Genomic DNA, 13243 nt, shown 5'->3' on the forward strand with positions numbered 1-13243 from the left:
TGATCTCTAGTTAAGTGACTGTGAGTACACAGTAGCAAGTTCTAGTCATTAAAGTAAGCATTAACTGAGGCTAAAAACACATTCATGATTAAGGTTAGGAGGGACTTTTAACTGGTTATGAAACAGACTCAGTTTAATACTGATGCCTCTATATGACCTTCATAAGTAAACAAGCGAGAAGATTGTCTATTTCTATATAGCTATTGTTAATGCCTGTCATCGTCAGATTCAGGCAAAATCAAACCAAATCATGCAGGTTCAGCAGAAACTCCTTTAGCTCAGACTTCGACCTGCAGTCAGAGCTCCAGCGTAAGCATCTTTAGCTTCTGTACCCTGATGTGTTCCCCAGTGAAAAGGAATATTTGAGCAGCGTACAGTTACAAGAGGGGTTTAAATCAAATCCTTTGTATTTGATTGGATTGCTAAAAAGCAGCAACAGAGGTCTGGCTCCACACACACACACACACACACACACACACACACACACACACACACACACACACACTTCCCTTATTGCTAAAATGTACAGATTGATTGATGGATGGGTGTCAAGAAATTAGTGGTTGAAATTAGTTGGTACTAGCTCACATAAGCACCCGTCATATTTTATTTTACAGGAATAAAACTAGATAAATAAATAAAATAGATTTTGTTCAATAAGACCAAGACCGTAATCTAAAAGGGTTAAAAAGGCATTTTTCATTTCATCTGGACTTAAGCACGTTTCCCCTGAGTCCAGTAACAGATGATAAAGCTCCACAGGTTTTTGTTCATCTGTCGATTTTTTTCCATAGGGAGACATCCAGCAACTGCTGATCGCCTCCAACTCCCAGGCTGCCTACGACTTCTGTGAACACTACAGCCCTGACTGTGACTCCCCACTGCCCAAGACCCAGGCTCAGGACCCCAACACATATGTAAGTAACCCCACCACAACAAAAGTTCACCCACAGACATAGAAGTCAACATTTGGTCCTCCACCACATAAGAAACTTGTATCAAACCATTAACCTTTTAGTGAAGAAATGATCTTGACAACCTCCCGTCAGGGTGCAGTAACTAGCCTTTACATTTCACTCTCACACGTTTAAGGTTTCTGAGTCATGAGTTCACACAAATCCCATAGCTCTCAACTACTGAATAGCATCTACTACAGAGCGATAACCTCAGACGGTCAGCACTACGCTAACACAGCTCAATCATCAAATTGCAGGCTCATCTGTCGCTCCGATAAAGCAGGCCCAAACAGAATCTGTGGACTTTGTTTTCCTTTTTCCGTGGCACTTTTCTAAATGACAGTCATGTGTATCCTGCAGTGAAAGGGTTTAGAAATGGACTGAAGCACCTTTTACATCCAGGTCATCCAGCTTTTATCATAACTGTCACTAGATACTTCTGAGTCAGTTAATTCAGTTAGGAACCTAAATGAAGAATACTGTGAACTGGCCCTGTGGTTAGCACCGTCACTGTGGGACCTTTGAATTCCTGCTGCCCAGAGTTTGCGTGTTCTTCCTGTGTTTGCTTCAAGCTCCTCCTGATGTACCCAGTTTCCTCTCATAAGGGAGTTATGAAATCAACTAATTTAATCACTGATGCATCAGCATACATCCCTCAGGATAAATAAAGTTGTATGTTATCTTTCCAAGAACAAAAAAAGAAAATCAGATTGTGAAAATATGATTTGTTTTAGGAAAGCTTCACAACATGAAAATGTGGTCTTACAGTTAAAAAAAACAAAGGCCACACTAGACGCACCGGTCCTCCTGAAAAAGAAAGAGAAGTCCTCAGGTTCAGTTTGGGTCATCTGATAATGTCATCAAAGTGCTGCTCGCCTTCTCTGTCTTCCTCACGCATCCCCGTCATCAGCAACAGTTTGTATCCATCCACTTTCCTCCTCACCTCCTCGGTCTGTGTGTCCCAGAGGTAACCAAAGGGAAAGCAGAGACATTGTTCTGTCATACCTTTCCATCAAGAGGGCACACTTCCATCATTTCACACACTCTGCATTGAAAGCTTGAATTGTTTCAGCAGTATTTAGTTGTCACTTTGTTTCCTGCTCTTCTGCAGTGGAACACAGAAAGGGGAAAGAGGATGATACAAGCCGACCTGTCTTTCCCCGTTTTTTCTCCCCCATGGATTGAAAGAAAGAGAACTTGTTCAGTACATGAAACATGCTAATGAAGCTAAATTCTGATTGGTTTTCTGGTTAATTAAATTGAGAGATGCAAGCATTTGTCATGAAGGTGGCTTAAGGTGGAGCCTCTTTGCTTACTGAGACTGGTCGTGCACATTACATACATTATTAGCTTTGCCTCCCTTCTCCTCTCAAATACATACTGATATTTGGGAGCTGACAGTTCCCTGACACCAGCCATTTTCATCCGCATTCATCCATCCAAAGTACACGATCTTTGATTCACAAGCCTGCATGCCGGATCAGTCAATACAGTAATTATCCGTCACTGTACAGAGCTCCAACACCTTGGGTCCCAAACCCTGTCATGTGATGCTGTTGAAATGACTGCTTTCTGAATGAATATAAATCATTGTGGTTTTATTCATTGGCTTCATCCACTGCTCTGTTTTTTTGTTTTTTTTGCTGTTTTTTTCACTCATCGAGGTCGTCTGTGTATTTTTAATATCAACATCTTTCAACCAGCAGCACAGACTCCTTCTGATGAATGGAAAAAAAAATCAAAGCATAGCATTTTATTATTATCTCCTTTCATTTTGTCTCTCGCTGTCTGTCACCGTGTTTTTATTTTTTGCTGCTTCACCCCACATTCACCCCTTTTTCCTCTTTACCTTTATTTACCCCTCTGCACCTCTTACTCGCCTCCCCTTTGGACATCCACTCTCGGCCTCTTCATGCATTCCTCTCCTTGCTTTCATGTCCCCTCTGCCGACCCATCCATCCTTCCCATCTTTCACTCCTTCCCCATCTCTCTCAGTACTTTGATGAGGAGCAGGATGACCATGAATACCCCTATTATTATGAGGAAACAACAGGCGTTCCCTCCTCCTCTGCGTTCCCCTCTCCCCAACCTGGGGCCCCCAGTCAACAGGTAAAGAGGGAGCACGAGAGAGGGAAGACAGGAGCGGGGTTTTGTGGAAGGGAAGGAGCATGAGAGAGAGATGTATTACAGCGATCACGGAGGCATGATTCATAATATAGGTTTAGCTTGCTGAGTATTTGAGTGTCAACTAAATTTGCATCACAAATTCCCTGCAACATTTGTTTGAAAATCTTCATTTTCACTTGTAGCGTTCCACATGTCTCTCTCATCCCTCATCACTCCATACCTTCTTTGTTTTATTCACATTTCACCTTTTCTTAAATCCACATTGAGCTCTCACACCTCGTTTCCACCGTCTCCGTCACACAGGATTACCTTTGCTCCTTATGATTTTTGTTGTCCTCGTATCATTTTACATGTTGTCATATATGTATGTGTGTTCAGATGTGGCCAAGTGGGGGCACTGGGGTTGGTGTAGGTGCAGCTGTGTTGTTACGCACACGTGCAGACCTTTTTCTCACACTCCTCTAGGCTCAGTTCTCCAGTCTTCTTCTTCATATGTCCTGTTTAAGGAGAGCACGCTCGTGTTTAGAGACGGGGTGTCACAAAGGTTCCTCAGCACATAATAAACTCAAGCAGAAAGCAGAAAGTTTAATCACAAAGCAAACCAACTCTGAAAATAAGGGGAAAGCAAGAAACCTAACATGGTCCTATGATTTGTTTTTTCTTTTGTTCTGTTAAGAAAGGTTACTTTATCTCATGTCTGATTTTAATTTGTGGATCTGCTGACATTATGACAAACTGAGCATATGCAAAGACAATCTAGCATAAGTAACGTATGAGAATGTGCCAGAGCAGCCTTTTCTTAAGCTGATCTTGGTCAAATAGTCTTTGTAAATTTGTTTTATTTGTTGCTAATCACACATCAGCACGATTAAATTGACTTTCAAATGCTTCCCTGTGATTGTTTAAATTTTCTGGCACTCATTAGTCGTGTCTCCATTCACATATTATTATGCACATTTTGAAGTATCGCACCAACTTCTGACCAAACTAAACTGCTTAGCCAAGTTTATTCGCTCCAAACCAGTGGATGGAAACGTGCCTAATTCACATTTCTATTTGGCGGCATTTCAAACGTTTGTTTAAAATTTTTCTTAGCGATTGAATGGAAACACGGCTATTGTCTTTTATGATAAACTCCACCCATTTGTTTCACAGCTGATCACAAAAAAAAAAGAATAATTTGCAATACTATTTGACCAGGGCATGGATCTGTGTTGTGCTGTTCCTTGCATGATTTCTTCATTGTCTCTGAGGATGTCACCGCATGCTTGTACTTCTGGGTCATCAGTTTCCATGCCAATTTTTCAGTCAACATGGGGATATCAATGCACATGTTTTTGTCTTGGTATATGCATTTGAATTTGTACATCTTGCCTTTGTGTGCCATACATGACTTACACATGTATGGCACAGCCTGTCTCCTTTCAGTTGTGTTCAGTTTTGCATATTTGTGGAGTTCATATTCACGGTGCTGGCCTGTTTTTCCTTCACACTATATTACCTGGATGACATTTTTGTTTGTTTCTTCACAGTGGTAATTTGCATGTAATTGTATTATAGCAGCATGAGAAGTAAGAATGAATTGTGTACTGTTGTTTTCATTTTGTGTTTTTATGTGACTAACGTGCACGCTCGCCTGGCATCCATGCTCCTTCTGTTGTTTGACTAAACAGCAGCAACCTTCTCTGCAGTTGGACTGCTCAGTGCATTATAAACTGTGTGTGTGTGTGTGTGTGTGTGTGTGTGTGTGTGTGTGTGTGTGTGTGTGTGTGTGTGTGTGTTCAGCATCAGCTTCACCTGACCAATCACACCCTCAGTGCCTCTGCCAAACTCCAGGCTCCAGTTAATTTTAGCGCAAAGATGCTGCTTTGTCATTTAATATTGGGAATGGCATTACTGGAGAGATCAGCAAAAAATCTTGTCAAAATTTGGACTTGGAATGAATTTGGAATTTGTTTTAGCACTGGTGTTTTTTCAGTTGTATTTTTGCTTACCGTTTTAAACGTTGCATTAGTTCTCTGCTGTATCCAGTAATGCCTGTACAGTCTCAGTAAATCATCCAAGCCTTGGCCATCTTTATGTCATTGTTTCTCAAAACATCCACTCTTGTCTTTCTCTCTCCTTCTGTCCATCCCTTGTTTGTGCTTTTCATCCCCCTCCCAACCCTTCCATGTATTTTTGTCTTCCTCCACTCTCTCTTTGTCAATATGCACTTTTACATAAACACCATCTCCACCAAACATTAATCGCGGATATTAGAAGAAGGCGCTCAATGGAAAAGCCCCCACCAAATCCACCCCTGTCAAACCAAAACCCTCTCCAGCTAAGCCGGCCAAGACTGGATCAAACAAACTTGTAGTTAAGACACCTATGCCCACCAAAGCTCTCAAGTCTTCCACAGCCAAGCCGTCCAAAGCAAAGCCCACTGCAGTAGAGATCCTCCTGTCTAAGATCAAACCAACAGCAGCAGCTAAATCTAAGCCCACAGCTGCCCCAGCTAAGAACGGTAATGGTAAACCAGCTGCGGAGAAGAAAGCAAATGGTGCAGCTAAAGCCAACAGCAATGGCAATGGAAAAGCAGCTGTAACAAAAACAAATGGCAATGGCAAAGCTACAGCTGATGCCAAGCCTACAGCTCAGGTCAAGGTGAATGGAAATGGCAAGGGCAAGGTTGTAGCCGAGAAGAAAGTCAATGGTAATGGAAATGGAAAATCCTCAGCAGAAAAGAAAGCCAATGGAAATGGAAAAGCCACTGTTGTGACTAAGACTAATGGAAATGGCAATGGCAAAGCTACAGCAGAGAAGAAGGCCAATGGAAATGGCAAAACTACCATTGAGGTTAAAGAGATTAAAGTCAAAGTTAATGGCAAAGCTGAGAATAAAGTCAATGGGCAGGCTAATGGCAAAGTTATTACTGTGGTAGAAAAGAAAGCTGTTAGTAAGGGTGCTGCAAATCAAGCAAAAATTGAAACCACTACTAAAGCAAAGACTGAGAGCGTTGTAAAAGTAGAAAAGGTAGAAAAGACTGTGGTCGCTACAGCTAAATCAGCTGTCAAAGTAGAAGCTACTAAGGCCCCTAAACCCACAAAAGCATCAAAAGCTGAACCTACAAAATTGGCAAAGGCTGTGGCCACCAAAGCTCCCACAGCAAAACCTCAAGTAAAGACAGAAGTCAAAGAGGTCACCAAAGTTAAAACTGTGGTCACCAAAGTCCCTCTGGTCAAATCAACGGTGACCAAAGTTGTGAAGAATGTGATCGAAAAGGTTTCCATCCAGAAGAAAGTAGCTCCAACATCTGCCCCTGTCCGGCCCACTCCACCCAGACCCACCAAATCCAAGTTGCCGGTGGACATTAATGTCAAATCTCTGCACAAACCATTCCCACCCTTTGGCAAGACTGTGCTGAGTGGAACTACAGTCACAGCGAAGAAAATTACCAACGGTTATCAACAGGTACAAAAAGAAGGCCCATATTTGGGTCAGAGTGTCCCATCTGGTCAGGCCAGGTCTTTCCACCATCCAGGGGCTGCAACAAAAAAAATTGGGAAAGCTAATGTTTAGAATTTTTACCATTATTATGGGTCTTCAATAGGTTGCAGGCAGTGCAGATTTTTAGGTAAATCCTTGATGGTGGACGATCTGGTCTTCAGATGGAAGCTGGTTCATACCAAGCTGGGTGCCTTCTCCTCTGTCTGTATATCATATGATCTTTACGATCACCCCAACTTCTCCATATGATATGATACAGCGGTGCACATGGAAGCATGGCTGATTGTACAGTTTCATTGTTCTTTACTTCACTTCATATTCCTACCTTCAAGCTCAAACTGGATCTCAGAACCTGAATACACTCCAGCACTCCGCCTCTTTCTTTTCGGGGAAACCATTAACGGACCGGTGTAATGAATGAGCATGGATTTCTATGGCACAAAAACTAAACCTGAGAAAACGCAAATACTATCCAATTGTATACACAAAGAAGACAATCAACCTATCACTCTGTCATTCTCTCTCTTTGTTTTTTGTTTTTTGAAGTACCTGTGTTTTCTCTCTGACACCTGTCTCTCTGTCTCTGGCCGTATTTTGTGTCAAATATGAATAAAGCAGCCTCACAGAAACTCAAAAGCAAACTTAAAGTGTGCTATCAATAGAAGTTACATTTCATTCAATCTGTATTCTACTGCAAAGTTGACATGATTTAAGGTAGAGTGACATTGAGAGGTTCATGGTCATTAGTGGGTTCTGGAAAATTCGTACAATGTGTTTTGAACTAACTTGATTATGTTCTGTGAGGCTGTTGATTGGGGTTGTCTCTCTGTTTTCTGGTCTTGGGTGAAACTAGACATCCCAAAGCATCGAGTTACGATGTTTTCATCTGAAGGGATGGATAGAGACTCTCAGTCCTACTTCCAATAAGAGCAGACTTCCCCCTTTCATGAATTTTGAGTTTAATAAGCAAAAATTGTTTAACAATACAATAAAAAGAAATCTCAGCAAAGTAGTCTCAATGACTCCCTAAATCTTGCGTATGGCAAAATTTATAGTTATTGAGATTCTGAAACTACCTGAAATTTCTTTTGTAAAATGGATCTTTTCAACTTTAAAGATGTGAGTTGCCAGTAAGAATATTCTTGGCCTCTGGCGACCGCAATTTTATGAAGTGATCCATTTTTTACACTTTTAACTCATCATCACTTACAAGCAGACCTTGAACTAACCGCGCTCTTCCATTCAAATCTGCTTACTTCCTCCCTGCTCCCCAATTCCTGTCGACTTGACCAATCAGGATGTAGACACTGAATATTCCGAGGCTGGCCACACCCCGACAGAGACTGATTATTACTATGAGGAGACGGTGCCAGAGGGTGAGGTGATTGGACAAGAAGAGATCCCTGCACAGGTAAAAAAGAGAATTATACACTCAGTGACACAGATCAAGAGTAGATATAGAAACCATACAATAGAATGTATATAGATCTATGGATATATTTGCTTAATTTGCACATTAAAACTTAGAATTCACCAATTAGCACACTGACAGAAACAAGAATAAATCATCACCTCCATCACCAAAGGAAGAGGACAGTGTAACACTTGTGTGGTGGTGAGCCCAGTCTTTATTAACTTAACCAAGTAGTTCTAGCTCTGTGTCTCTCTACACTTTTCTAACCACACATCAATGTTTTGTTGGCACCGATGCCACGTGACAAGACATAAGAGAAGAGCTTTTTCAAAGAGAATGCACCACATTCATCTGCTTGTATCATCAAACATTTTTACGTGGCTCCCCTTTTCCTCTAACAACAAGCTTCCTGTTCTCATCTGAAGATCCTTCGTTGATCAGGTGGAGATCTTGACATAAGAACAAAAATCTTGTGAAAAAGGGATCCGCATAGGAATATTTGATATGCAGTTTTAACCAAAGCAACAAAGGGAGATGAATATAATGCATTCTGGTTTGAGAGAAAAATCAAACTGAACTAAAGAATACAGTAGTCGCCGTGGCTTACTTTACAGCCCTAAACTATCAGAATTTGAGAATGAGCTTCTCACATTTCTGATCTGTTTCTCACAGTTCACTTTTTTTTTGGCAATAATCCATATTGACATCATTACCGTTGTATCTGTATTAGCTGACTTTGATGATTTTGTTTAATTTTCCAATTTTGATGCTATGAATGTTTTGCTAATGCTGTAGAAATGTTTCAGTCATATACGGTATATTTTTGGGACAAATGTACACGTTTTTCACTATTTGTTTTGATAGTGCTTCAGATTTATTCTGTTGTTTTTATATGAGATGACGGTACAGCATTTTTCCACTGGATTCACATTTGTTTTTCAAACACCCATGGTAAGTGAAATAGAAAATAACATAGTGTGGCCTTTGCATAGCGTAGCACATAGCAGCAGCAGCAGCTCGTTTTCACAAAGTGCTTCATATCAGTTCTGTGTGCTCAGGGACAGACAAGCATGACTTTCAGATAAAAAATGTATCATTTAAAATACAAGTTTACAATGTCAGATAATATATTTAGGCAAATTTGGAGAAATCATTCGGTTACAGGTCATCACACAGAAGCTGATGAGGATATGCTTTGGTGGAAACACATAAAGCTCAACAATAGATGATTAACAGGAGATTTATAGTCGCAGGATAAACTTGCTAATCCGTAATTGGCCTGAACAAAAAAAAGGACTGATACCACAGTCTGCCAGATGTCTTTTTGTTTTCTGTCCCTATGTCACTGTTTATTTGCAAAAGGTAAGACTCACTTCTTTCTATATATGCCCCTCTCTTCCACTCCCCATCATTCTATATTTCTCTTTCCTTTACTAACATTTCCCCATCTTACATACCTCTCCCTCTTCCTTCCTTCTTCCTCTTGCGTTCCCTTTTTTCCTTTCCTCGATTCACCCTCTCGTGCCCCTCTATCTATCCTGTTGCGGCTCTGATAAACCCAACCCAGCCCCAGGTGGAGACAATGTTGGTGGGAGAGGAGGTAGATGCCACCAAGGCAGGCGGTGTGGGCGAGGAGGCCTTCACTGAGGAGTATGTGACTGGGGACGTGGGCCTTAAGGAATACGACTATTCCTACAGGGACTACAATGAACCAATACTGGAGACCGGAGCGGTCGATGCCAACATGGGCCCCGCCCTGTCCGCTGTGACAGACGAGGGAGGCGTAAGTCTTTTTGCATCAGAGGCAAAAAACATAAACAAAATCAGTTTCAACCATCTCTGAATCCTAGTCTTTGATGAATTGTATTCAATCTTCTCTCAATTGACTTGTTTGAGTTTGCCATTATGTAGATACTTCCTTTATTTATGTGTTCTGTTTTTTCCTTTGGGACCTTCTTACCCATGGTGGCTAATTTGAACCCACATGGTACTGTAAAAAGCTTTACCTGAAAGCCTGGGATGGAATGTCTCCATACTTACCTTCACTTTAAAGAGGCAGTGTGTAGGATTTAGGAGCGATGAAGCTAGAGATGAAGTTGCAGATTGAAACCAACTGAATACCCCTCCACTCGCCCCTCTCTTTCCAAGTGTGAAGGAGAACTATGGTGTCCTACGTGTAACGTAAAAATGCAAATGGCCCAAGTGTTTGGTTTGTTCATTCTGTGCTACCGTAGAAACATGGCGGTGCAACACGGTGGACTATGTTGATATGAAGGGCTCATTGTAAGCTTAGCAAAACACAACAACAAATTTTTAATTCCAAGTGATTATACACTAATGAAAACGTAGTTATGAATATTATGTTCTATTTATGACAATAAATCCCACATACTGCTCCTTTAAGTGTGGATAGATATAAAAGTTATACAAATCTGTTAAGATATCTCAGTAGGACCAGCGACAACTTTGACGACCTATTTAGACTTGACCTTAAAAATGGACCTTCAGTCTACCCTTGTATTCATTTTATGATATTGGTTGTTAACGTCTGTTTCAGTTTTCCACCAAAAGTGGTATGTAAGTAAATTCTAAATGGCCACCATGTAAGTAAGATGTATCCATAGATAAAATGTCATGCCAGGCAAGCTCAATCAGTCACAGAGACACCTGTAATTGAATGCATTTCAAATACTTTAAGGACCAAGACGTAGTCCACACATCAGTGGTTGAAATGGGTTTTATTTTGTACGGTGTATAGTAAGAAACTGAGGAACCCAGGAGGAATAGCTGTTACCACGGTAGAAGCTATTAGGGATCCTAATAAGCATAAACAATCATTTGAACTATCACATACTCTGCATAAAAGGCATTTGGATGGCTGCATCCTTTTTCTTGAATGCCATTTATGGTGGTGTATTGCTTCATTTAGCGCTGCTTAGCCCAGATGATTCTCTGTATATAGAGGTAATGGACCAATAGTTTGGAGAATCACTGACTCATCGGTATTTGGACGAAAGCTTATGCTTTTATCACAAGCAAATCAGGTTTTTATTTCATCATTCTATTTTATAGCATTATAGTGTTTGATATAATGTAGCAAACTAATGTGGGTGTCTTTATGCCAAATCTGCATTCTCTGGGTGTGCTTGTCTTCTTGGTTTTCATTGGGTGTGTGTGAGTCACTCTATGCTGTACTGACTACGCTGTGTTGTTGGCTACATGTGTGTTTTCCTCAGGCCGCCGTCAGAAGCCAGAAAGGAGAGAAAGGAGAGCCTGCTGTCTTGGAGCCTGTGAGTTACTAATTGTCTTTCAGCAGCTTTACCTTTTTTTAAACTGGCTTGTTCTGTGACAGAAAGGAAAAGCCCCCCCCCCCTGTCACTTTTCCCAGAAGATCCAGGTGTTTGCACCAGTGACCTTTCAGTCGCACACATGCTTTTATACCTCTTTTATACCTCTTATCTGAGATAGATATGTCACATCAATTTGAGGGTTTGATTGAACACACATATATAATCACCTTTTAGGAGACTACTTTGGCAGAGGAACCATGCCTATCCTGTTCAAACGTCACAGGACTTATCTCTAGCTGGTTACCTACACTGTTCCATATTCAATGAGCCATTATACATGTCAGTGAGCTAAACTCCTTTCAGCTTAGACAAGTTGTAGTTAAAATGGTAGAGAACATGCCCAGCCAAAGACTAAATGACAAGTGTCTTGTCCTTGTAGAAAGGCTATTTTTCCATTCATCTATTTCAATCCCCAAAATGTAAATGCAATAAAATTTAAACTTAAATGCAGCTGTTGAAACGGGGCGGATTCCTCCAGTAGGATGCAAATGTGCTTTTTCCGCTAAGAACATTGTACGAGTTAAGGTGCATTACAAACAGACAAAATGTGTCTGATTAAAGGAGAAATGATTCCTCCATTAATCAGACTCCTCTGAATACAAGACATTTCTCAGAAATATCTTGTATTTTTTGCAATGTTCACCCCTTGTTTTATTTTTTTCAGGTTTTTGTAACATTTTTAACTAAATTCTGACTCCTGCAGGGTATGCTGATTGAAGGACCTCCCGGACCTGAGGGACCTGCTGTAAGTACATTATGGTTATTCCCTTGTTTTCTATCCTAAAGACATTTTACTAACTTCTAATTATTATATTAATACTCCTTTAATAATCTTTATTTCCTCAGCTATGAATTATTTTAGGTAGTAGTGTAATTAGCTTGTTGCCGGTATTAGATAGCCCCTCAATCAGTAGACTTCTCTGTTTAAAGGTTGTGGCATTTAACATTCTTTTTTAAGTTACACTTAGGATATTCCTATGCAACACCGTAATCAAACTGTACCTGACACTGATAGAGAAAATGACCAGCTCAACAAGTCTGCAATCAGAATACTTAAGCACCCTTTCCCACTTCTTTCAGGGTCCTTCTGGCCCCTCTGGCTCCTCTGGACCTCCTGGTTCTGTTGGTGACCCTGGCGAGAGGGTGAGTGTTTCACTTTATCTGAAGAACTGCAGGTCTGTAGAAACATCAGTGCCGAATCTGTGCACAGACGATTCTAAGACATAGAAGCGTATTTCACTTCATCCTCTCTATCCCGCAGGGCCCTTCTGGTAGGGCTGGTCTGCCTGGAGCTGATGGAGTCCCTGGACCTCCTGGAACCTCAGTCATGCTGCCTGTGAGTCACCCTTAACTTTTGATCCTTTCTTGGAAATGGATGTCTGAGTGATGTTTGCTCCAACGGGGCATTTTTTACATTGGCCTTTATTCAATATTCTGTGTAGTTCTGTATGTTCAGTACACATTCCTGTTATAGTAGAGTTCTGCAGGAATGGGTCCTAAAACCAGACAGTGTGTCAGCATTTTTCCCTTGCAGTTCAGTGGTAGAATGGGTCGTCCTTCAATCAGAGGATCGGCGGTTCGATCCCCGGCTCCATTAGTCCATGTCGATGTGTCATTGGGCAAGACACTTAACCCCAAATTTCTCCCGTAGCTGTTCCTGTGGTGTGTCAATGTAGTATGAATAGATAGTCCTGATGGGCAGGTGGCACTTTGCATGGTAGCCCCTGTCATCAGTGTATGAATGGGTGAATGATGACATGTAGTGTTAAAGTGCTTTGAGTGGTCGGAAGACTAGAAAAGTGCTGTACAAGTACAGTCCATTTACCATTGTACCATTAACCTCTTGAAGTCAATGGGTTTTTTATATGGGTTTTTGGTTAGATGCCTGAAATAAGTTCTGTGATCAC

General features: G+C 41.1%; 1 protein-coding gene across 1 annotated transcript in view; it reads left to right on the plus strand.

The window, feature by feature from the left end:
* Window positions 1-13243, plus strand: part of col11a2 (collagen, type XI, alpha 2) — a 48668-nt gene that overhangs the window by 13944 nt on the left and 21481 nt on the right. The window contains 7 exon segments of the mRNA XM_068711495.1: window positions 795-917; window positions 7870-7983; window positions 9554-9769; window positions 11223-11276; window positions 12040-12081; window positions 12417-12479; window positions 12598-12672. Coding sequence (XP_068567596.1) covers window positions 795-917; window positions 7870-7983; window positions 9554-9769; window positions 11223-11276; window positions 12040-12081; window positions 12417-12479; window positions 12598-12672 — 687 coding nt within the window.

This window comes from Cebidichthys violaceus, unplaced genomic scaffold (assembly GCF_023349555.1).
Source record: "Cebidichthys violaceus isolate CVI_PGR_0920_01 unplaced genomic scaffold, fCebVio1.0.p SCAF_16, whole genome shotgun sequence".
Taxonomy (NCBI): domain Eukaryota; kingdom Metazoa; phylum Chordata; class Actinopteri; order Perciformes; family Stichaeidae; genus Cebidichthys; species Cebidichthys violaceus.